The 27,751-nt window shown below is 45.5% G+C and overlaps 4 protein-coding genes across 4 annotated transcripts; all 4 read left to right on the forward strand.

The window, feature by feature from the left end:
* Positions 1 to 3,172: 3,172 nt before the first annotated feature.
* On the forward strand, positions 3,173 to 7,312 carry LOC117807809 (mucin-2-like; the record flags this gene model as incomplete). Its single annotated transcript, XM_034677211.1, has 5 exons — positions 3,173 to 3,477; positions 3,544 to 3,838; positions 4,016 to 4,267; positions 4,445 to 5,086; positions 6,206 to 7,312. Coding segments are annotated over exons 1-5 (2,601 nt in total), but the record flags the coding sequence as incomplete, so codon positions are not given.
* Positions 7,313 to 8,437: 1,125 nt separating this feature from the next.
* Positions 8,438 to 12,403, forward strand: LOC117807810 (cell wall protein DAN4-like; the record flags this gene model as incomplete). The annotated part of the gene is made up of 3 exons (XM_034677212.1): positions 8,438 to 8,722; positions 8,783 to 9,277; positions 11,861 to 12,403. Coding segments are annotated over 3 exons (1,323 nt in total), but the record flags the coding sequence as incomplete, so codon positions are not given.
* Positions 12,404 to 19,207: 6,804 nt separating this feature from the next.
* LOC117807849 (salivary glue protein Sgs-3-like) lies at positions 19,208 to 20,344 on the forward strand (the record flags this gene model as incomplete). Its single annotated transcript, XM_034677260.1, has 2 exons — positions 19,208 to 19,459; positions 19,586 to 20,344. Coding segments are annotated over 2 exons (1,011 nt in total), but the record flags the coding sequence as incomplete, so codon positions are not given.
* A 6,399-nt stretch (positions 20,345 to 26,743) lies between these two features.
* LOC117807850 (cell wall protein DAN4-like) lies at positions 26,744 to 27,397 on the forward strand (the record flags this gene model as incomplete). The annotated part of the gene is made up of 1 exon (XM_034677261.1): positions 26,744 to 27,397. A coding segment is annotated over one exon (654 nt), but the record flags the coding sequence as incomplete, so codon positions are not given.
* Between the last annotated feature and the right edge of the window lie 354 nt (positions 27,398 to 27,751).

The raw sequence follows: 27,751 nt of genomic DNA on the forward strand, positions 1-27,751 counted from the left end.
TGAGCCAACAACTACAACTGAGCCAACAACTACAGCTGAGCCAACAACTACAACTGAGCCAACAACTACAACTGAGCCAACAACTACAGCTGAGACAACAACTACAGCTGCAACAACAACTACAGCTGAGCCAACAACTATGGCTGCAACAACAACAAGAGCTGCAACGACAACTACAGCTGAGCCAACAACTACATCTGCAACAACAACTACAGCTGCAACTACAACTACAGCTGCAACAACAACTACATCTGAGCCCACAACTACGGCTGCAACAACAACTACAGCTGAGCCAACTACAACTGAGCCAACAACTATGGCTGCAACGACAACTACAGCTGCAACTACAACTATAACTACAGCTGCAACAACAACTACATCTGAGCCCACAACTACGGCTGCAACAACAACTACAGCTGCAACTACAACTACAGCTGCAACAACAACTACATCTGAGCCCACAGCTATGGCTTCAACAACAACTACAGCTGCTACAACAACTACAGTTGAGCCAACAACTACGGCTGCAACAACAACTACAGCTGCAACAACTACAGCTGAGCCAACAACTACAGCTGCAACTACAACTACAGCTGCAACAACAACTACAGCTGGAACAACAACTACAGCTGAGCCAACAACTACAGCTAAGCCAACAACTACGGCTGAACCAACAACTAAAGCTGTAACAACTACAGCTGCAACAACAACTACAGCTGCAACAACTATTACTGAGCCAACAACTACAGCTGCGACAACAACTACAGCTGCGACAACAACTACATCCGAGACAACAACTATTGCTGCAACAACAACTACAGCTGAGCCAACAACTATGGCTGCAACAACAACTACAGCTGCAACAACAACTAGAGCTGAGCCAACAACTACAACTGAGCCAACAACTACAGCTGCAACAACAACTACAGCTGAGCCAACAACTACAGCTGCAACTACAACTACAGCTGCAACAACAACTACAGCTGGAACAACAACTACAGTTGAGCCAACAACTACGGTTGCAACAACTACAGCTGCAACAACTACAGCTGAGCCAACAACTACAGCTGAGCCAACAACTACAACTGAGCCAACAACTACAGCTGAGCCAACAACTACAACTGAGCCAACAACTACTGCTGCAACAACTACAGCTGAGAAAACAACTACGGCTGAGACAACAACTACAGCTGCAACAACAACTACAGCTGAGCCAACAACTATGGCTGCAACAACAACAAGAGCTGCAACGACAACTACAGCTGAGCCAACAACTACATCTGCAACAACTACAGCTGCAACTACAACTACAGCTGCAACAACAACTACATCTGAGCCCACAACTACGGCTGCAACAACAACTACAGCTGAGCCAACAACTACAACTGAGCCAACAACTATGGCTGCAACGACAACTACAGCTGCAACTACAACTACAGCTGCAACAACAACTACATCTGAGCCCACAACTACGGCTGCAACAACAACTACAGCTGCAACTACAACTACAGCTGAGCCAACAACTATGGCTGCAACAACAACTACAGCTGCTACAACAACTACAGTTGAGCCAACAACTACGGCTGCAACAACAACTACAGCTGCAACAACTACAGCTGAGCCAACAACTACAGCTGCAACTACAACTACAGCTGCAACAACAACTACAGCTGGAACAACAACTACAGCTGAGCCAACAACTACAGCTAAGCCAACAACTACGGCTGAACCAACAACTAAAGCTGTAACAACTACAGCTGCAACAACAACTACAGCTGCAACAACTATTACTGAGCCAACAACTACAGCTGCGACAACAACTACAGCTGCGACAACAACTACATCTGAGACAACAACTATTGCTGCAACAACAACTACAGCTGAGCCAACAACTATGGCTGCAACAACAACTACAGCTGCAACAACAACTACAGCTGAGCCAACAACTACAACTGAGCCAACAACTACAGCTGCAACAACAACTACGGCTGAGCCAACAACTACAGCTGCAACTACAACTACAGCTGCGACAACAACTACAGCTGCAACAACTACAGCTGCAACAACAACTACAGCTGGAACAACAACTACAGTTGAGCCAACAACTACGGTTGCAACAACTACAGCTGCAACAACTACAGCTGAGCCAACAACTACAGCTGAGCCAACAACTACAACTGAGCCAACAACTACAGCTGAGCCAACAACTACAACTGAGCCAACAACTACTGCTGCAACAACTACAGCTGAGAAAACAACTACGGCTGAGACAACAACTACAGCTGCAACAACAACTACAGCTGAGCCAACAACTATGGCTGCAACAACAACAAGAGCTGCAACGACAACTACAGCTGAGCCAACAACTACATCTGCAACAACTACAGCTGCAACTACAACTACAGCTGCAACAACAACTACATCTGAGCCCACAACTACGGCTGCAACAACAACTACAGCTGAGCCAACAACTACAACTGAGCCAACAACTATGGCTGCAACGACAACTACAGCTGCAACTACAACTACAGCTGCAACAACAACTACATCTGAGCCCACAACTACGGCTGCAACAACAACTACAGCTGCAACTACAACTACAGCTGCAACAACAACTACATCTGAGCCCACAGCTATGGCTTCAACAACAACTACAGCTGCTACCACAACTACAGTTGAGCCAACAACTACGGCTGCAACAACAACTACAGCTGCAACAACTACAGCTGAGCTAACAACTACAGCTGCAACTACAACTACAGCTGCAACAACAACTACAGCTGGAACAACAACTACAGTTGAGCCAACAACTACGGTTGCAACAACTACAGCTGCAACAACTACGGCTGAGCCAACAACTACAGCTGCAACTACAACTACAGCTGCGACAACAACTACAGCTGCAACAACTACAGCTGCAACAACAACTACAGCTGGAACAACAACTACAGTTGAGCCAACAACTACGGTTGCAACAACTACAGCTGCAACAACTACAGCTGAGCCAACAACTACAGCTGAGCCAACAACTACAACTGAGCCAACAACTACAGCTGAGCCAACAACTACAACTGAGCCAACAACTACTGCTGCAACAACTACAGCTGAGAAAACAACTACGGCTGAGACAACAACTACAGCTGCAACAACAACTACAGCTGAGCCAACAACTATGGCTGCAACAACAACAAGAGCTGCAACGACAACTACAGCTGAGCCAACAACTACATCTGCAACAACTACAGCTGCAACTACAACTACAGCTGCAACAACAACTACATCTGAGCCCACAACTACGGCTGCAACAACAACTACAGCTGAGCCAACAACTACAACTGAGCCAACAACTATGGCTGCAACGACAACTACAGCTGCAACTACAACTACAGCTGCAACAACAACTACATCTGAGCCCACAACTACGGCTGCAACAACAACTACAGCTGCAACTACAACTACAGCTGCAACAACAACTACATCTGAGCCCACAGCTATGGCTTCAACAACAACTACAGCTGCTACCACAACTACAGTTGAGCCAACAACTACGGCTGCAACAACAACTACAGCTGCAACAACTACAGCTGAGCTAACAACTACAGCTGCAACTACAACTACAGCTGCAACAACAACTACAGCTGGAACAACAACTACAGCTGAGCCAACAACTACAGCTAAGCCAACAACTACGGCTGAGCCAACAACTAAAGCTGTAACAACTACAGCTGCAACAACTACAGCTGCAACAACTATTACTGAGACAACAACTACAGCTGCGACAACTACAGCTGCGACAACAACTACATCTGAGACAACTACAACTGAGCAAACAACTACAGCTGGGCCAACAACTACAACTGAGCCAACAACGACAGCTGCAACAACAACTACGGCTGAGACAACAACTACAGCTGAGCCAATTACTACAGCTGAGCCAACAACTACAGCTGCAACAACAACTACAGCTGCAACAACTACAACTGAGCAAACAACTACAGCTGGGCCAACAACTACAACTGAGCCAACAACGACAGCTGCAACAACAACTACGGCTGAGACAACAACTACAGCTGAGCCAATTACTACAGCTGAGCCAACAACTACAGCTGAAACAACAACTACAGCTGCAACCACAACTACAGCTGCGACAACAACTACAGCTGCGACAACAACTACAGCTGAGACAACAACTACATCTGTGCCCACAACTACGGCTGCAACAACAACTACAGCTGGAACAACAACTACAGTTGAGCCAACAACTACGGTTGCAACAACTACAGCTGCAACAACTACAGCTGAGCCAACAACTACAGCTGAGCCAACAACTACAGCTGAGCCAACAACTACAACTGAGCCAACAACTATTGCTGCAACAACTACAGCTGAGAAAACAACTACAGCTGAGCCAACAACTACAGCTGACCCAACAACTACAGCTGAGCCAACAACTACAACTGAGCCAACAACTACAGCTGCATCTACAACTACAACTGAGCCAACAACTACAGCTGCAACAACTACAGCTGAGCCAACAACTACAGCTGCAACAACAACTACGGCTGCAACAACAACTACAGCTGAGCCAACAACTACAGCTGAGCCAACAACTACAGCTGAGCCAACAACTACAGCTGACCCAACAACTACAGCTGAGCCAACAACTACAACTGAGCCAACAACTACAGCTGCAACTACAACTACAACTGAGCCAACAACTACAGCTGCAATAACAACTACATCTGAGCCCACAACTACGGCTGCAACAACAACTACAGCTGCAACAACTACAGCTGCAACGACAACTACAGCTGAGCCAACAACTACATCTGCAACAACGACTACAGCTAAGCCAACAACTACAGCTGCAACAACTACAGCTGAGCCAACAACTACAGCTGCGACAACAACTACGGCTGAGACAACAACTATTGCTGCAACAACAACTACAGCTGAGCCAACAACTACAACTGAGCCAACAACAACAGCTGCAACTACAACTACAACTGAGCCAACAACTACAGCTGCAACAACTACAGCTGAGCCAACAACTACAGCTGCGACAACAACTACGGCTGCAACAACAACTACAGCTGAGCCAACAACTACAGCTGAGCCAACAACTACAGCTGAGCCAACAACTACAGCTGAGCCAACAACTAGAGCTGAGACAACAACTACAACTGAGCCAACAACTACAGCTGAGCCAACAACTACAACTGAGCCAACAACTATTGCTGCAACAACTACAGCTGAGAAAACAACTACGGCTGAGACAACAACTTCAGCTTTAACAACAACTACAGCTGAGCCAACAACTACAGCTGCAACAACAACTAAAGCTGCATCAACAACTACTGCTGCATCAACAACTACAGCTGAGCCAACAACTACAGCTTTAACAACAACAACAGCTGAGCCAACAACTACAGCTGCAACAACAAGTAAAGCTGCATCAACAGCTACAGCTGCAACAACTACAGCTGAGCCAACAACTACAGCTGAGCCAACAACTACAGCTTTAACAACAACTACAGCTGAGCCAACAAGTACAGCTTTAACAACAACAGCTGAGCCAACAACTACAGCTGAGCCAACAACTACATCTGCAACTACAATTACAGCTGCAACAACTACAGCTGCAACAACAACTACAGCTGCAACAACAACTACATCTGAGCCCACAACTACGGCTGAAACAACAACTACAGCTGCAACAGCAACTACAGCTGCAACAACTACAGCTGAGCCAAAAACTACAGCTGCGACAACAACTACAGCTGAGCCAAAAACTACAGCTGCGACAACAACTACAGCTGAGCCAACAACTACATCTGAGCCCACAACTACGGCTGCAACAACAACTAAATTTGAAACAACTACAGCTGAGCCAACAACTTCAGCTTTAACAACAACTACAGCTGAGCCAACAAGTACAGCTTTAACAACAACATCTGAGCCAACAACAACAGCTGAGACAACAACTACAGCTGTAACCACAACTACAGCTGCAACAACTATAGCTGAGCCAACAACTACAGCTGCAACTACAACTATAACTGAGCCAACAACTACAGCTGAGCCAACAACTACAACTGAGCCAACAACTATTGCTGCAACAACTACAGCTGAGAAAACAACTACAGCTGAGCCAACAACTACAGCTGACCCAACAACTACAGCTGAGCCAACAACTACAACTGAGCCAACAATTACAGCTGCATCTACAACTACAACTGAGCCAACAACTACAGCTGCAACAACTACAGCTGAGCCAACAACTACAGCTGCGACAACAACTACGGCTGCAACAACAACTACAGCTGAGCCAACAACTACAGCTGAGCCAACAACTACAGCTGAGCCAACAACTACAGCTGACGCAACAACTACAGCTGAGCCAACAACTACAACTGAGCCAACAACTACAGCTGCAACTACAACTACAACTGAGCCAACAACTACAGCTGCAATAACAACTACATCTGAGCCCACAACTACGGCTGCAACAACAACTACAGCTGCAACAACTACAGCTGCAACGACAACTACAGCTGAGCCAACAACTACATCTGCAACAACGACTACAGCTAAGCCAACAACTAGTGCTGAGCCAACAACTAGAGCTGAGACAACAACTATTGCTGCAACAACAACTACAGCTGAGCCAACAACTACAACTGAGCCAACAACAACAGCTGCAACTACAACTACAACTGAGCCAACAACTACAGCTGCAACAACTACAGCTGAGCCAACAACTACAGCTGCGACAACAACTACGGCTGCAACAACAACTACAGCTGAGCCAACAACTACAGCTGAGCCAACAACTACAGCTGAGCCAACAACTACAGCTGAGCCAACAACTAGAGCTGAGACAACAACTACAACTGAGCCAACAACTACAGCTGAGCCAACAACTACAACTGAGCCAACAACTATTGCTGCAACAACTACAGCTGAGAAAACAACTACGGCTGAGACAACAACTACAGCTGCAACAACAACTACAGCTGAGCCAACAACTATGGCTGCAACAACAACAAGAGCTGCAACGACAACTACAGCTGAGCCAACAACTACATCTGCAACAACAACTACAGCTGCAACTACAACTACAGCTGCAACAACAACTACATCTGAGCCCACAACTACGGGTGCAACAACAACTACAGCTGAGCCAACAACTACAACTGAGCCAACAACTACAGCTGCAACAACAACTACATCTGAGCCCACAACTACGGCTGCAACAACAACTACAGCTGCAACTACATCTACGGCTGCAACAACAACTACAGCTGCGCCGAAAACTACAGCTGAGCCAACAACTACAGTTGAGCCAACAACTACGGCTGCAACTCCAACTACAGCTGCAACTACAACTACAGCTGGAACAACAACTACATTTGAGCCCACAACTACGGCTTCAAAAGCAACTACAGCTGCAAAAACTACAGCTGAGCCAACAACTACAGCTGACCCAACAACTACAGCTGAGCCAACAACTACAACTGAGCCAACAACTACAGCTGCAACTACAACTACAACTGAGCCAACAACTACAGCTGCAACAACTACAGCTGAGCCAACAACTACAGCTGCAACAACAACTACATCTGAGCCCACAACTACGGCTGCAACAACAACTACGGCTGCAACAACAACTACAGCTGCAACAACTACAGCTGCAACGACAACTACAGCTGAGCCAACAACTACATCTGCAACAACGACTACAGCTAAGCCAACAACTACTGCTGAGCCAACAACTAGAGCTGAGACAACAACTATTGCTGCAACAACAACTACAGCTGAGCCAACAACTACGGCTGCAACAAAAACTACAGCTGAGCCAACAACTACAACTGAGCCAACAACTACAGCTGCAACTACAACTACAGCTGAGCCAACAACTACATCTGAGCCCACAACGACGGCTGCAACAAAAACTACAGCTGCAACTACATCTACGGCTGCAACAACAACTACAGCTGCGACAACAACTACAGTTGAGCCAACAACTACAGCTGCAACAACAACTACAGCTGCAACAACTTCAGCTGCGCCAACAACTACAGCTGAGCCAACAACTACATTTGAGCCCACAACTACGGGTGCAACAACAACTACAGCTGCAACTACAACTACAGCTGCAACAACAACTACATCTGAGCCCACAACTACGGCTGCAACAACCACTACAGCTGCAACTACATCTACGGCTGCAACAACAACTACAGCTGAGCCAACAACTACAGTTGAGCCAACAACTACGGCTGCAACTCCAACTACAGCAGCAACTACAACTACAGCTGGAACAACAACTACATTTGAGCCCACATCTACGGCTTCAAAAACAACTACAGCTGCAAAAACTACAGCTGAGCCAACAACTACAGCTGACCCAACAACTACAGCTGAGCCAACAACTACAACTGAGCCAACAACTACAGCTGCAACTACAACTACAACTGAGCCAACAACTACAGCTGCAACAACTACAGCTGCGACAACAACTACAGCTGCGACAACAACTACAGCTGCAACAACAACTACGGCTGCAACAACAACTACAGCTGAGCCAACAACTACAGCTGAGCCAACAACTATGGCTGCAACAACAACTACAGCTGCAACAACTACAGCTGCAACGACAACTACAGCTGAGCCAACAACTACATCTGCAACAACAACTACAGCTAAGCCAACAACTACAGCTGAGCCAACAACTAGAGCTGACCCAACAACTACAGCTGAGCCAACAACTACAACTGAGCCAACAACTACAGCTGCAACTACAACTACAACTGAGCCAACAACTACAGCTGCAACAACTACAGCTGCGACAACAACTACAGCTGCGACAACAACTACAGCTGCGACAACAACTACGGCTGCAACAACAACTACAGCTGAGCCAACAACTACAGCTGAGCCAACAACTATGGCTGCAACAACAACTACAGCTGCAACAACTACAGCTGCAACGACAACTACAGCTGAGCCAACAACTACATCTGCAACAACAACTACAGCTAAGCCAACAACTACAACTGAGCCAACAACTACGGCTGCAACAAAAACTACAGCTGAGCAAACAACTACAACTGAGCCAACAACTACAGCTGCAACAACAACTACAGCTGAGCCAACAACTACATCTGAGCCCACAACGACGGCTGCAACAACAACTACCGCTGCAACTACAACTACAGCTGCAACTACAACTACAGCTCCAACTACAACTACATCTGAGCCCCCAACTATGGCTGCAACAACAACTACAGCTACAAGTACAACTACAGCTGCAACAACAACTACATCTGTGCGCACAACTACGGCTGCAACAACAACTACAGTGGCAACTACATCTACAGCTGCAACAACAGCTACATCTGAGCCCACAAGTACGGCTGCAACAACAACTACAGCTGAGCCAACAACTACAACTGAGCTAACAACTACAGCTGCAACAAAAACTACATCTGAGCCCACAACTACGGGTACAACAACAACTACAGCTGCAACTACAACTACAGCTGCAACAACAACTACATCTGAGCCCACAACTACGGCTGCAACAACAACTACAGCTGCAACTACATCTACGGCTGCAACAACAACTACAGCTGCGCCAACAACTACAGCTGAGCCAACAACTACAGTTGAGCCATCAACTACAGCTGCAACAACAACTACAGCTGAGCCAACAACTAGAGCTGAGACAACAACTATTGCTGCAACAACAACTACAGCTGAGCCAAAAACTACGGCTGCAACAGAAACTACAGCTGAGCCAACAACTACAACTGAGCCAACAACTACAGCTGCAACAACAACTACAGCTGAGCCGACAACTACATCTGAGCCCACAACGACGGCTGCAACAACTACAGCTGCAACTACAACTACAGCTGGAACAACGACTACATTTGAGCCCACAACTACAGCTTCAAAAACAACTACAGCTGCAAAAACTACAGCTGAGCCAACAACTACAGCTGAGCCAACAATTACAGCTGAGCCAACAACAACAGCTGAGCCAACAACTACAACTGAGCCAACAACTACAGCTGCAACTACAACTACAACTGAGCTAACAACTACAGCTGCAACAACTACAGCTGCGACAACAACTACAGCTGCGACAACAACTACGGCTGCAACAACAACTACAGCTGAGCCCACAACTACGGCTGCAACTACAACTACAACTGAGCCCACAGCGACGGCTGCAACAACAACTACAGCTGCAACTACAACTACAGCCTCAACTACAACTACAGCTGCAACTACAACTACATCTGAGCCCACAACGACGGCTGCAACAACAACTACAGCTGCAACTACAACTACATCTGAGCCCACAACGATGGCTGCAACAACAACTACAGCTGCAACTACAACTACAGCTGCAACAACAACTACATCTGAGCGCACAACTACGGCTGCAACAACAACTACAGCTGCAACTACATCTACAGCTGAGCCAACAAGTACAGCTTTAACAACAACAGCTGAGCCAACAACTACAGCTGAGCCAACAACTACATCTGCAACTACAATTACAGCTGCAACAACTACAGCTGCAACAACAACTACAGCTGCAACAACAACTACATCTGAGCCCACAACTACGGCTGCAACAACAACTACAGCTGCAACAGCAACTACAGCTGAGCCAAAAACTACAGCTGCGACAACAACTACAGCTGAGCCAACAACTACAGCTGCAACTACAACTACAGCTGGAACAACAACTACATTTGAGCCCACAACTACGGCTTCAAAAACAACTACAGCTGCAAAAACTACAGCTGAGCCAACAACTACTACTGAGCCAACAACTACAGCTGAGCCAACAACTACAACTGAGCCAACAACTACAGCTGCAACAACTATGGCTGCAACTACAACTACAGCTGAGCCAACAACTACAGCTGCAACAACAACTACATCTGAGCCCACAACTACGGCTGCAACAACAACTACAGCTGCAACTACAACTACATCTGAGCCAACAACTACAGCTGCAACAACAACTACATCTGAGCCAACAACTACAGCTGCAACAACAACTACAGCTGCAACAACTTCAGCTGCGCCAACAACTACAGCTGAGCCAACAACTACATTTGAGCCCACAACTACGGGTGCAACAACAACTACAGCTGCAACTACATCTACGGCTGCAACAACAACTACAGCTGCGACAACAACCACAGTTGAGCCAACAACTACAGCTGCAACAACAACTACAGCTGCAACAACTTCAGCTGCGCCAACAACTACAGCTGAGCCAACAACTACAGCTGCAACAACAACTACAGCTGCAACAACTTCAGCTGCGCCAACAACTACAGCTGAGCCAACAACTACATTTGAGCCCACAACTACGGCTTCAAAAACAACTACAGCTGCAAAAACTACAGCTGAGCCAACAACTACTACTGAGCCAACAACTATAGCTGAGCCAACAACTACAACTGAGCCAACAACTACAGCTGCAACAACTATGGCTGCAACTACAACTACAGCTGAGCCAACAACTACGGGTGCAACAACAACTACAGCTGCAACTACAACTACAGCTGCAACAACAACTACATCTGAGCCCACAACTATTGCTGCAACAACAACTACATCTGAGCGCACAACTACGGCTGCAACAAAAACTACAGCTGAGCCAATAACTACAACTGAGCCAACAACTACAGCTGCAACAACAACTACAGCTGCGACAACAACTACAGTTGAGCCAACAACTACAGCTGCAACAACAACTACAGCTGCAACAACTTCAGCTGCGCCAACAACTACAGCTGAGCCAACAACTACATTTGAGCCCACAACTACGGCTGCAACAACAACTACAGCTGAAACTACAACTACAGCTGCAACAACAACTACATCTGAGCCCACAACTATGGCTGCAACAACAACTACAGCTGCAACTACATCTACGGCTGCAACAACAACTACAGCTGCGCCAACAACTACAGCTGAGCCAACAACTACAGTTGAGCCAACAACTACGGCTGCAACTACAACTACAACTGCAACTACAACTACAACTGGAACAACAACTACATTTGAGCCCACAACTACGGCTTCAAAAACAACTACAGCTGCAAAAACTACAGCTGAGCCAACAACTACAGCTGACCCAACAACTACAACTGAGCCAACAACTACAGCTGCAACTACAACTACAACTGAGCCAACAACTACAGCTGCAACAACTACAGCTGCGACAACAACTACAGCTGCGACAACAACTACGGCTGCAACAACAACTACAGCTGAGCCAACAACTACAGCTGCAACAACAACTACATCTGAGCCCACAACTACGGCTGCAGCAACAACTACAGCTGCAACAACTACGGCTGCAACAAAAACTACAGCTGAGCCAACAACTACAACTGAGCCAACAACTACAGCTGCAACAACAACTACAGCTGAGCCAACAACTACATCTGAGCCCACAACGACGGCTGCAACAACAACTACAGCTGCAACTACAACTACAGCTGCGACAACAACTACAGTTGAGCCAACAACTACAGCTGCAACAACAACTACAGCTGCAACAACTTCAGCTGCGCCAACAACTACAGCTGAGCCAACAACTACATTTCAGCCCACAACTACGGGTGCAACAACAACTACAATTGCAACAACAACTACATCTGAGCCCACAACTACGGCTGCAACTCCAACTACAGCTGCAACTACAACTACAGCTGGAACAACAACTACATTTGAGCCCACAACTACGGCTTCAAAAACAACTACAGCTGCAACAACTACAGCTGAGCCAACAACTACTACTGAGCCAACAACTACAGCTGAGCCAACAACTACAACTGAGCCAACAACTACAGCTGCAACAACTATGGCTGCAACTACAACTACAGCTGAGCCAACAACTACAGCTGCAACAACAACTACATCTGAGCCCACAACTACGGCTGCAACAACAACTACAGCTGCAACTACAACTACATCTGAGCCAACAACTACAGCTGCAACAACAACTACATCTGAGCCAACAACTACAGCTGCTACAACAACTACATCTGAGCCAATAAGTACAGCTGCAACAACAACTACATCTGAGCCAACAACTACAGCTGCAACAACTAAAGCTGCATCAACAACTACAGCTGAGCCAACAACTTCAGCTTTAACAACAACTACAGCTGAGCCAACAACTACAGCTGCAACAACAACTAAAGCTGCATCAACAACTACTGCTGCATCAACAACTACAGCTGAGCCAACAACTACAGCTTTAACAACAACAACAGCTGAGCCAACAACTACAGCTGCAACAACAAGTAAAGCTGCATCAACAGCTACAGCTGCAACAACTACAGCTGAGCCAACAACTACAGCTGAGCCAACAACTACAGCTTTAACAACAACTACAGCTGAGCCAACAAGTACAGCTTTAACAACAACAGCTGAGCCAACAACTACAACTGAGCCAACAACTACATCTGCAACTACAATTACAGCTGCAACAACTACAGCTGCAACAACAACTACAGCTGCAACAACAACTACATCTGAGCCCACAACTACGGCTGCAACAACAACTACAGCTGCAACAGCAACTACAGCTGCAACAACTACAGCTGAGCCAAAAACTACAGCTGCGACAACAACTACAGCTGAGCCAAAAACTACAGCTGCGACAACAACTACAGCTGAGCCAACAACTACATCTGAGCCCACAACTACGGCTGCAACAACAACTAAATTTGAAACAACTACAGCTGAGCCAACAACTTCAGCTTTAACAACAACTACAGCTGAGCCAACAAGTACAGCTTTAACAACAACTAAAGCTGCATCAACAACTACTGCTGCATCAACAACTACAGCTGAGCCAACAACTACAGCTTTAACAACAACAACAGCTGAGCCAACAACTACAGCTGCAACAACAAGTAAAGCTGCATCAACAGCTACAGCTGCAACAACTACAGCTGAGCCAACAACTACAGCTGAGCCAACAACTACAGCTTTAACAACAACTACAGCTGAGCCAACAAGTACAGCTTTAACAACAACAGCTGAGCCAACAACTACAACTGAGCCAACAACTACATCTGCAACTACAATTACAGCTGCAACAACTACAGCTGCAACAACAACTACAGCTGCAACAACAACTACATCTGAGCCCACAACTACGGCTGCAACAACAACTACAGCTGCAACAGCAACTACAGCTGCAACAACTACAGCTGAGCCAAAAACTACAGCTGCGACAACAACTACAGCTGAGCCAAAAACTACAGCTGCGACAACAACTACAGCTGAGCCAACAACTACATCTGAGCCCACAACTACGGCTGCAACAACAACTAAATTTGAAACAACTACAGCTGAGCCAACAACTTCAGCTTTAACAACAACTACAGCTGAGCCAACAAGTACAGCTTTAACAACAACAACAGCTGAGCCAACAACTACAGCTGAGACAACAACTACAGCTGCAACAACAACTACATCTGAGCCATCAACAACAGCTGAGACAACAACTACAGCTGTAACCACAACTACAGCTGCAACAACTATAGCTGAGCCAACAACTACAGCTGCAACTACAACTACAACTGAGCCAACAACTACAGCTGCAACAACTACAGCTACGACAACAACTACAGCTGCGTCAACAACTACAGCTGCGACAACAACTACATCTGAGCCAATAACTACAGCTACAACAACAACTACATCTGAGCCAACAACTACAGCTGCAACAACAACTACATCTGAGCCAACAACTACAGCTGCAACAACAACTACATCTGAGCCAACAACTACAGCTGCAACAACAACTACATCTGAGCCAACAACTACAGCTGCAACAACTACATCTGAGCCAACAACTACAGCTGCAACAACAACTACAGCTGAGCCAACAACTACAGCTGCAACAACAACTACATCTGAGCCAACAACTACAGCTGCAACAACTACAGCGGAGCCAACAACTACAGATGCAACAACTACAGCTGAGCCAACAACTTCAGCTTTAACAACAACTACAGCTGAGCCAACAAGTACAGCTTTAACAACAACAGCTGAGCCAACAACTACAGCTGAGCCAACAACTACAGCTGTAACCACAACTACAGCTGCAACAACTATAGCTGCAACAACAACTACAGCTGAGCCAACAACTACAGCTGCAACTACAACTACAACTGAGCCAACAACTACAGCTGCAACAACTACAGCTAGGACAACAACTACAGCTGCGTCAACAACTACAGCTGCGACAACAACTACATCTGAGCCAATAACTACAGCTACAACAACTACATCTGAGCCAACAACTACAGCTGCAACAACAACTACATCTGAGCCAACAACTACAGCTGAGACAACAACTACAGCTGTAACCACAACTACAGCTGCAACAACTATAGCTGCAACAACAACTACAGCTGAGCCAACAACTACAGCTGCAACTACAACTACAACTGAGCCAACAACTACAGCTGCAACAACTACAGCTAGGACAACAACTACAGCTGCGTCAACAACTACAGCTGCGACAACAACTACATCTGAGCCAATAACTACAGCTACAACAACAACTACATCTGAGCCAACAACTACAGCTGCAACAACAACTACATCTGAGCCAACAACTACAGCTGCAACAACAACTACATCTGAGCCAACAACTACAGCTGCAACAACAACTACATCTGAGCCAACAACTACAGCTGCAACAACTACATCTGAGCCAACAACTACAGCTGCAACAACAACTACAGCTGAGCCAACAACTACAGCTGCAACAACAACTACATCTGAGCCAACAACTACAGCTGCAACAACTACAGCGGAGCCAACAACTTCAGCTTTAACAACAACTACAGCTGAGCCAACAAGTACAGCTGCAACAACAACTAAAGCTGCATCAACAACTACTGCTGCATCAACAACTACAGCTGAGCCAACAACTACAGCTTTAACAACAACTACAGCTGAGCCAACAAGTACAGCTGCAACAACAACTAAAGCTGCATCAACAACTACTGCTGCATCAACAACTACAGCTGAGACAACAACTACAGCTGTAACCACAACTACAGCTGCAACAACTATAGCTGCAACAACAACTACAGCTGAGCCAACAACTACAGCTGCAACTACAACTACAACTGAGCCAACAACTACAGCTGCAACAACTACAGCTAGGACAACAACTACAGCTGCGTCAACAACTACAGCTGCGACAACAACTACATCTGAGCCAATAACTACAGCTACAACAACTACATCTGAGCCAACAACTACAGCTGCAACAACAACTACATCTGATCCAACAACTACAGCTGCAACAACAACTAAAGCTGCATCAACAACTACAGCTGCATCAACAACTACAGCTGAGCCAACAACTACAGCTGCATCAACAACTACAGCTGAGCCAACAACTACAGCTGCATCAACAACTACAGCTGAGCCAACAACTACAGCTGCAACAACAACTACATCTGAGCCAACAACTACAGCTGCAACAACAACTAAAGCTGCATCAACAGCTACAGCTGCAACAACTACATCTGAGCCAACAACTACAGCTGCTGCTACAACAACTACATCTGAGCCAATAAGTACAGCTGCAACAACAACTACATCTGAGCCAACAACTACAGCTGCAACAACTAAAGCTGCATCAACAACTACAGCTGAGCCAACAACTTCAGCTTTAACAACAACTACAGCTGAGCCAACAACTACAGCTGCAACAACAACTAAAGCTGCATCAACAACTACTGCTGCATCAACAACTACAGCTGAGCCAACAACTACAGCTTTAACAACAACAACAGCTGAGCCAACAACTACAGCTGCAACAACAAGTAAAGCTGCATCAACAGCTACAGCTGCAACAACTACAGCTGAGGTAACAACTACAGATGCAACAACAACTACAGCTGAGCCAACAACTACAGCTGAGCCAACAACTACAGCTTTAACAACAACTACAGCTGCAACAACTATAGCTGCAACAACAACTACAGCTGAGCCAACAACTACAGCTGCAACTACAACTACAACTGAGCCAACAACTACAGCTGCAACAACTACAGCTAGGACAACAACTACAGCTGCGTCAACAACTACAGCTGCGACAACAACTACATCTGAGCCAATAACTACAGCTACAACAACTACATCTGAGCCAACAACTACAGCTGCAACAACAACTACATCTGAGCCAACAACTACAGCTGAGACAACAACTACAGCTGTAACCACAACTACAGCTGCAACAACTATAGCTGCAACAACAACTACAGCTGAGCCAACAACTACAGCTGCAACTACAACTACAACTGAGCCAACAACTACAGCTGCAACAACTACAGCTAGGACAACAACTACAGCTGCGTCAACAACTACAGCTGCGACAACAACTACATCTGAGCCAATAACTACAGCTACAACAACTACATCTGAGCCAACAACTACAGCTGCAACAACAACTACATCTGATCCAACAACTACAGCTGCAACAACAACTAAAGCTGCATCAACAACTACAGCTGCATCAACAACTACAGCTGAGCCAACAACTACAGCTGCATCAACAACTACAGCTGAGCCAACAACTACAGCTGCATCAACAACTACAGCTGAGTCAACAACTACAGCTGCAACAACAACTACATCTGAGCCAACAACTACAGCTGCAACAACAACTAAAGCTGCATCAACAGCTACAGCTGCAACAACTACATCTGAGCCAACAACTACAGCTGCTGCTACAACAACTACATCTGAGCCAATAAGTACAGCTGCAACAACAACTACATCTGAGCCAACAACTACAGCTGCAACAACTAAAGCTGCATCAACAACTACAGCTGAGCCAACAACTTCAGCTTTAACAACAACTACAGCTGAGCCAACAACTACAGCTGCAACAACAACTAAAGCTGCATCAACAACTACTGCTGCATCAACAACTACAGCTGAGCCAACAACTACAGCTTTAACAACAACAACAGCTGAGCCAACAACTACAGCTGCAACAACAAGTAAAGCTGCATCAACAGCTACAGCTGCAACAACTACAGCTGAGGTAACAACTACAGATGCAACAACAACTACAGCTGAGCCAACAACTACAGCTGAGCCAACAACTACAGCTTTAACAACAACTACAGCTGAGCCAACAAGTACAGCTTTAACAACAACAGCTGAGCCAACAACTACAGCTGAGCCAACAACTACATCTGCAACTACAATTACAGCTGCAACAACTACAGCTGCAACAACAACTACAGCTGCAACAACAACTACAGCTGCAACAGCAACTACAGCTGCAACAACTACAGCTGAGCCAAAAACTACAGCTGCGACAACAACTACAGCTGAGCCAAAAACTACAGCTGCGACAACAACTACAGCTGAGCCAACAACTACATCTGAGCCCACAACTACGGCTGCAACAACAACTAAATTTGAAACAACTACAGCTGAGCCAACAACTTCAGCTTTAACAACAACTACAGCTGAGCCAACAAGTACAGCTTTAACAACAACAACAGCTGAGCCAACAACTACAGCTGAGACAACAACTACAGCTGCAACAACAACTACATCTGAGCCAACAACAACAGCTGAGACAACAACTACAGCTGTAACCACAACTACAGCTGCAACAACTACAGCTGAGCCAACAACTACAGCTTTAACAACAACTACAGCTGAGCCAACAAGTACAGCTTTAACAACAACAGCTGAGCCAACAACTACAACTGAGCCAACAACTACATCTGCAACTACAATTACAGCTGCAACAACTACAGCTGCAACAACAACTACAGCTGCAACAACAACTACATCTGAGCCCACAACTACGGCTGCAACAACAACTACAGCTGCAACAGCAACTACAGCTGCAACAACTACAGCTGAGCCAAAAACTACAGCTGCGACAACAACTACAGCTGAGCCAAAAACTACAGCTGCGACAACAACTACAGCTGAGCCAACAACTACATCTGAGCCCACAACTACGGCTGCAACAACAACTAAATTTGAAACAACTACAGCTGAGCCAACAACTTCAGCTTTAACAACAACTACAGCTGAGCCAACAAGTACAGCTTTAACAACAACAACAGCTGAGCCAACAACTACAGCTGAGACAACAACTACAGCTGCAACAACAACTACATCTGAGCCAACAACAACAGCTGAGACAACAACTACAGCTGCAACAACAACTACATCTGAGCCAACAACTACAGCTGCAACAACAACTACATCTGAGCCAACAACTACAGCTGCAACAACTACATCTGAGCCAACAACTACAGCTGCAACAACAACTACAGCTGAGCCAACAACTACAGCTGCAACAACAACTACATCTGAGCCAACAACTACAGCTGCAACAACTACAGCGGAGCCAACAACTACAGATGCAACAACTACAGCTGAGCCAACAACTTCAGCTTTAACAACAACTACAGCTGAGCCAACAAGTACAGCTTTAACAACAACAGCTGAGCCAACAACTACAGCTGAGCCAACAACTACAGCTGCAACAACAACTACATCTGAGCCAACAACTACAGCTGAGACAACAACTACAGCTGTAACCACAACTACAGCTGCAACAACTATAGCTGCAACAACAACTACAGCTGAGCCAACAACTACAGCTGCAACTACAACTACAACTGAGCCAACAACTACAGCTGCAACAACTACAGCTAGGACAACAACTACAGCTGCGTCAACAACTACAGCTGCGACAACAACTACATCTGAGCCAATAACTACAGCTACAACAACTACATCTGAGCCAACAACTACAGCTGCAACAACAACTACATCTGATCCAACAACTACAGCTGCAACAACAACTACAGCTGAGCCAACAACTACAGCTGCAACAACAACTACATCTGAGCCAACAACTACAGCTGCAACAACAACTAAAGCTGCATCAACAACTACAGCTGCAACAACTACAGCTGAGCCAACAACTACAGATGCAACAACTACAGCTGAGCCAACAACTTCAGCATTAACAACAACTACAGCTGAGCCAACAAGTACAGCTTTAACAACAACAACAGCTGAGACAACAACTACAGCTGCAACAACAACTACATCTGAGCCAACAACTACAGCTGAGACAACAACTACAGCTGTAACCACAACTACAGCTGCAACAACTATAGCTGCAACAACAACTACAGCTGAGCCAACAACTACAACTGCAACTACAACTACAACTGAGCCAACAACTACAGCTGCAACAACTACAGCTAGGACAACAACTACAGCTGCGTCAACAACTACAGCTGCGACAACAACTTCATCTGATCCAATAACTACAGCTACAACAACAACTACATCTGAGCCAACAACTACAGCTGCAACAACAACTACATCTGATCCAACAACTACAGCTGCAACAACAACAAAAGCTGCATCAACAACTACATCTGATCCAACAACTACAGCTGAGCCAACAACTACAGATGCACCAACAACTACAGCTGAGCCAACAACTAAATTTACAACAACTACAGCTGAGCCAACAACTACAGCTGCAACAACAACTACATCTGAGCCAACAACTACAGCTGCAACAACAACTAAAGCTGCATCAACAACTACAGCTGCATCAACAACAACAGCTGAGCCAACAACTACAGCTGCAACAACAACTACATCTGAGCCAACAACTACGGCTGCAACAACAACTAAAGCTGCATCAACAGCTACAGCTGCAACAACTACAGCTGAGCCAACAACTACAGATGTAACAACAACTACAGCTGAGCCAACAACTAAATTTGCAACAACTACAGCTGAGCCAACAACTACAGCTGCAACAACAACTACATCTGAGCCAACAACTACAGCTGCAAAAACAACTACAGCTGAGCCAACAACTACAGCTGCAACAACTACATCTGAGCCAACAACTACAGCTGCAACAACAACAAAAGCAGCATCAACAACTACAGCTGCAACAACTACAGCTGAGCCAACAACTAAATTTGCAACAACTACAGCTGAGCCAACAACTTCAGCTTTAACAACAACTACAGCTGAGCCAACAAGTACAGCTTTAACAACAACAACAGCTGAGCCAACAACTACAGCTGAGACAACAACTACAGCTGCAACAACAACTACATCTGAGCCAACAACTACAGCTGAGACAACAACTACAGCTGTAACCACAACTACAGCTGCAACAACTATAGCTGCAACAACAACTACAGCTGAGCCAACAACTACAGCTGCAACTACAACTACAACTGAGTCAACAACTACAGCTGCAACAACTACAGCTAGGACAACAACTACAGCTGCGTCAACAACTACAGCTGCGACATCAACTACATCTGAGCCAATAACTACAGCTACAACAACAACTACATCTGAGCCAACAACTACAGCTGCAACATCAACTACATCTGATCCAACAACTACAGCTGCAACAACAACTGAAGCTGCATCAACAACTACAGCTGCATCAACAACAACAGCTGAGCCAACAACTACAGCTGCAACAACAACTACATCTGAGCCAACAACTACGGCTGCAACAACAACTAAAGCTGCATCAACAGCTACAGCTGCAACAACTACAGCTGAGCCAACAACTACAGATGCAACAACAACTACAGCTGAGCCAACAACTAAATTTGCAACAACTACAGCTGCTACAACTACAGCTGAGCAGACATCGACAGAAGCAACTACAACTACAGATGCAACAACAACTACAGCTGAGCCAACAAGTACAGCTTTAACAACAACAACAGCTGAGACAACAACTACAGCTGCAACAACAACTAAATCTGAGCCAACAACTACAGCTGAGACAACAACTACAGCTGTAACAACAACTACAGCTGCAACACCTATAGCTGCAACAACAACTACAGCTGAGCCAACAACTACAGCTGCAACTACAACTACAACTGAGCCAACAACTACAGCTGCAACAACTACAGCTAGGACAACAACTACAGCTGCGTCAACAACTACAGCTGCGACAACAACTTCATCTGATCCAATAACTACAGCTACAACAACAACTACATCTGAGCCAACAACTATAGCTGCAACAACAACTACATCTGATCCAACAACTACAGCTGCAACAACAAAAGCTGCATCAACAACTACAGCTGCATCAACAACAACAGCTGCGACAACAACTACATCTGATCCAATAACTACAGCTACAACAACAACTACATCTGAGCCAACAACTACAGCTGCAAAAACTACATCTGATCCAACAACTACAGCTGCAACAACAACTACAGCTGAGCCAACAACTACAGCTGCAACAACAACTACATCTGAGCCAACAACTACAGCTGCAACAACAACTAAAGCTGCATCAACAACTACAGCTGCAACAACTACAGCTGAGCCAACAACTACAGATGCAACAACTACAGCTGAGCCAACAACTTCAGCATTAACAACAACTACAGCTGAGCCAACAAGTACAGCTTTAACAACAACAACAGCTGAGACAACAACTACAGCTGCAACAACAACTACATCTGAGCCAACAACTACAGCTGAGACAACAACTACAGCTGTAACCACAACTACAGCTGCAACAACTATAGCTGCAACAACAACTGCAGCTGAGCCAACAACTACAACTGCAACTACAACTACAACTGAGCCAACAACTACAGCTGCAACAACTACAGCTAGGACAACAACTACAGCTGCGTCAACAACTACAGCTGCGACAACAACTTCATCTGATCCAATAACTACAGCTACAACAACAACTACATCTGAGCCAACAACTACAGCTGCAACAACAACTACATCTGATCCAACAACTACAGCTGCAACAACAACAAAAGCTGCATCAACAACTACAGCTGCATCAACAACAACAGCTGAGCCAACAACTACAGCTGCAACAACAACTACATCTGAGCCAACAACTACGGCTGCAACAACAACTAAAGCTGCATCAACAGCTACAGCTGCAACAACTACAGCTGAGCCAACAACTACAGATGCACCAACAACTACAGCTGAGCCAACAACTAAATTTGCAACAACTACAGCTGCAACAACAACTACAGCTGAGCCAACAACAACTGTTACTGAGCCAACAACCACAGCTGCAACAACAACTACATCTGAGCCAACAACAACAAAAGCAGCATCAACAACTACAGCTGCAACAACTACAGCTGAGCCAACAACTACAGATGCAACAACTACAGCTGAGCCAACAACTTCAGCTTTAACAACAACTACAGCTGAGCCAACAAGTACAGCTTTAACAACAACAACAGCTGAGCCAACAACTACAGCTGAGACAACAACTACAGCTGCAACAACAACTACATCTGAGCCAACAACTACAGCTGAGACAACAACTACAGCTGTAACCACAACTACAGCTGCAACAACTATAGCTGCAACAACAACTACAGCTGAGCCAACAACTACAGCTGCAACTACAACTACAACTGAGTCAACAACTACAGCTGCAACAACTACAGCTAGGACAACAACTACAGCTGCGTCAACAACTACAGCTGCGACATCAACTACATCTGAGCCAATAACTACAGCTACAACAACAACTACATCTGAGCCAACAACTACAGCTGCAACATCAACTACATCTGATCCAACAACTACAGCTGCAACAACAACTGAAGCTGCATCAACAACTACAGCTGCATCAACAACAACAGCTGAGCCAACAACTACAGCTGCAACAACAACTAAAGCTGCATCAACAACTACGGCTGCAACAACAACTAAAGCTGCATCAACAGCTACAGCTGCAACAACTACAGCTGAGCCAACAACTACAGATGCAACAACAACTACAGCTGAGCCAACAACTAAATTTGCAACAACTACAGCTGCTACAACTACAGCTGAGCAGACATCGACAGAAGCAACTACAACTACAGATGCAACAACAACTACAGCTGAGCCAACAAGTACAGCTTTAACAACAACAACAGCTGAGACAACAACTACAGCTGCAACAACAACTACATCTGAGCCAACAACTACAGCTGAGACAACAACTACAGCTGTAACCACAACTACAGCTGCAACAACTATAGCTGCAACAACAACTACAGCTGAGCCAACAACTACAGCTGCAACTACAACTACAACTGAGCCAACAACTACAGCTGCAACAACTACAGCTAGGACAACAACTACAGCTGCGTCAACAACTACAGCTGCGACAACAACTTCATCTGATCCAATAACTACAGCTACAACAACAACTACATCTGAGCCAACAACTATAGCTTCAACAACAACTACATCTGATCCAACAACTACAGCTGCAACAACAACAAAAGCTGCATCGACAACTACAGCTGCATCAACAACAACAGCTGAGCCAACAACTACAGCTGCAACAACAACTACATCTGAGCCAACAACTACGGCTGCAACAACAACTAAAGCTGCATCAACAGCTACAGCTGCAACAACTACAGCTGAGCCAACAACTACAGATGCACCAACAACTACAGCTGAGCCAACAACTAAATTTGCAACAACTACAGCTGAGCCAACAACTACAGCTGCAACAACAACTACATCTGAGCCAACAACTACAGCTGCAACAACAACTAAAGCTGCATCAACAACTACAGCTGCATCAACAACAACAGCTGAGCCAACAACTACAGCTGCAACAACAACTACATCTGAGCCAACAACTACGGCTGCAACAACAACTAAAGCTGCATCAACAGCTACAGCTGCAACAACTACAGCTGAGCCAACAACTACAGATGCAACAACAACTACAGCTGAGCCAACAACTAAATTTGCAACAACTACAGCTGAGCCAACAACTACAGCTGCAACAACAACTACATCTGAGCCAACAACTACAGCTGCAAAAACAACTACAGCTGAGCCAACAACTACAGCTGCAACAACTACATCTGAGCCAACAACTACAGCTGCAACAACAACAAAAGCAGCATCAACAACTACAGCTGCAACAACTACAGCTGAGCCAACAACTACAGATGCAACAACTACAGCTGAGCCAACAACTTCAGCTTTAACAACAACTACAGCTGAGCCAACAAGTACAGCTTTAACAACAACAACAGCTGAGCCAACAACTACAGCTGAGACAACAACTACAGCTGCAACATCAACTACATCTGAGCCAACAACTACAGCTGAGACAACAACTACAGCTGTAACCACAACTACAGCTGCAACAACTATAGCTGCAACAACAACTACAGCTGAGCCAACAACTACAGCTGCAACTACAACTACAACTGAGTCAACAACTACAGCTGCAACAACTACAGCTAGGACAACAACTACAGCTGCGTCAACAACTACAGCTGCGACATCAACTACATCTGAGCCAATAACTACAGCTGCAACATCAACTACATCTGATCCAACAACTACAGCTGCAACAACAACTGAAGCTGCATCAACAACTACAGCTGCATCAACAACAACAGCTGAGCCAACAACTACAGCTGCAACAACAACTACATCTGAGCCAACAACTACGGCTGCAACAACAACTAAAGCTGCATCAACAGCTACAGCTGCAACAACTACAGCTGAGCCAACAACTACAGATGCAACAACAACTACAGCTGAGCCAACAACTAAATTTGCAACAACTACAGCTGCTACAACTACAGCTGAGCAGACATCGACAGAAGCAACTACAACTACAGATGCAACAACAACTACAGCTGAGCCAACAAGTACAGCTTTAACAACAACAACAGCTGAGACAACAACTACAGCTGCAACAACAACTACATCTGAGCCAACAACTACAGCTGAGACAACAACTACAGCTGTAACCACAACTACAGCTGCAACAACTATAGCTGCAACAACAACTACAGCTGAGCCAACAACTACAGCTGCAACTACAACTACAACTGAGCCAACAACTACAGCTGCAACAACTACAGCTAGGACAACAACTACAGCTGCGTCAACAACTACAGCTGCGACAACAACTTCATCTGATCCAATAACTACAGCTACAACAACAACTACATCTGAGCCAACAACTATAGCTGCAACAACAACTACATCTGATCCAACAACTACAGCTGCAACAACAACAAAAGCTGCATCAACAACTACAGCTGCATCAACAACAACAGCTGAGCCAACAACTACAGCTGCAACAACAACTACATCTGAGCCAACAACTACGGCTGCAACAACAACTAAAGCTGCATCAACAGCTACAGCTGCAACAACTACAGCTGAGCCAACAACTACAGATGCACCAACAACTACAGCTGAGCCAACAACTAAATTTGCAACAACTACAGCTGAGCCAACAACTACAGCTGCAACAACAACTACATCTGAGCCAACAACTACAGCTGCAACAACAACTAAAGCTGCATCAACAACTACAGCTGCATCAACAACAACAGCTGAGCCAACAACTACAGCTGCAACAACAACTACATCTGAGCCAACAACTACGGCTGCAACAACAACTAAAGCTGCATCAACAGCTACAGCTGCAACAACTACAGCTGAGCCAACAACTACAGATGCAACAACAACTACAGCTGAGCCAACAACTAAATTTGCAACAACTACAGCTGAGCCAACAACTACAGCTGCAACAACAACTACATCTGAGCCAACAACTACAGCTGCAAAAACAACTACAGCTGAGCCAACAACTACAGCTGCAACAACTACATCTGAGCCAACAACTACAGCTGCAACAACAACAAAAGCAGCATCAACAACTACAGCTGCAACAACTACAGCTGAGCCAACAACTACAGATGCAACAACTACAGCTGAGCCAACAACTTCAGCTTTAACAACAACTACAGCTGAGCCAACAAGTACAGCTTTAACAACAACAACAGCTGAGCCAACAACTACAGCTGAGACAACAACTACAGCTGCAACAACAACTACATCTGAGCCAACAACTACAGCTGAGACAACAACTACAGCTGTAACCACAACTACAGCTGCAACAACTATAGCTGCAACAACAACTACAGCTGAGCCAACAACTACAGCTGCAACTACAACTACAACTGAGTCAACAACTACAGCTGCAACAACTACAGCTAGGACAACAACTACAGCTGCGTCAACAACTACAGCTGCGACATCAACTACATCTGAGCCAATAACTACAGCTACAACAACAACTACATCTGAGCCAACAACTACAGCTGCAACATCAACTACATCTGATCCAACAACTACAGCTGCAACAACAACTGAAGCTGCATCAACAACTACAGCTGCATCAACAACAACAGCTGAGCCAACAACTACAGCTGCAACAACAACTACATCTGAGCCAACAACTACGGCTGCAACAACAACTACAGCTGCAACAACTACAGCTGAGCCAACAACTACAGATGCAACAACAACTACAGCTGAGCCAACAACTAAATTTGCAACAACTACAGCTGCTACAACTACAGCTGAGCAGACATCGACAGAAGCAACTACAACTACAGATGCAACAACAACTACAGCTGAGCCAACAACTACAGCTGCAACAACAACTACAGCTGAGCCAACAACAACTGTTACTGAGCCAACAACCACAGCTGCAACAACAACTACATCTGAGCCAACAACTACAGCTGCAACAACAACTACATCTGAGCCCACAACTACGGCTGCAACAACTACTACA

Source organism: Notolabrus celidotus, chromosome 23 (genome assembly GCF_009762535.1).
Source record: "Notolabrus celidotus isolate fNotCel1 chromosome 23, fNotCel1.pri, whole genome shotgun sequence".
Classification (NCBI taxonomy): domain Eukaryota; kingdom Metazoa; phylum Chordata; class Actinopteri; order Labriformes; family Labridae; genus Notolabrus; species Notolabrus celidotus.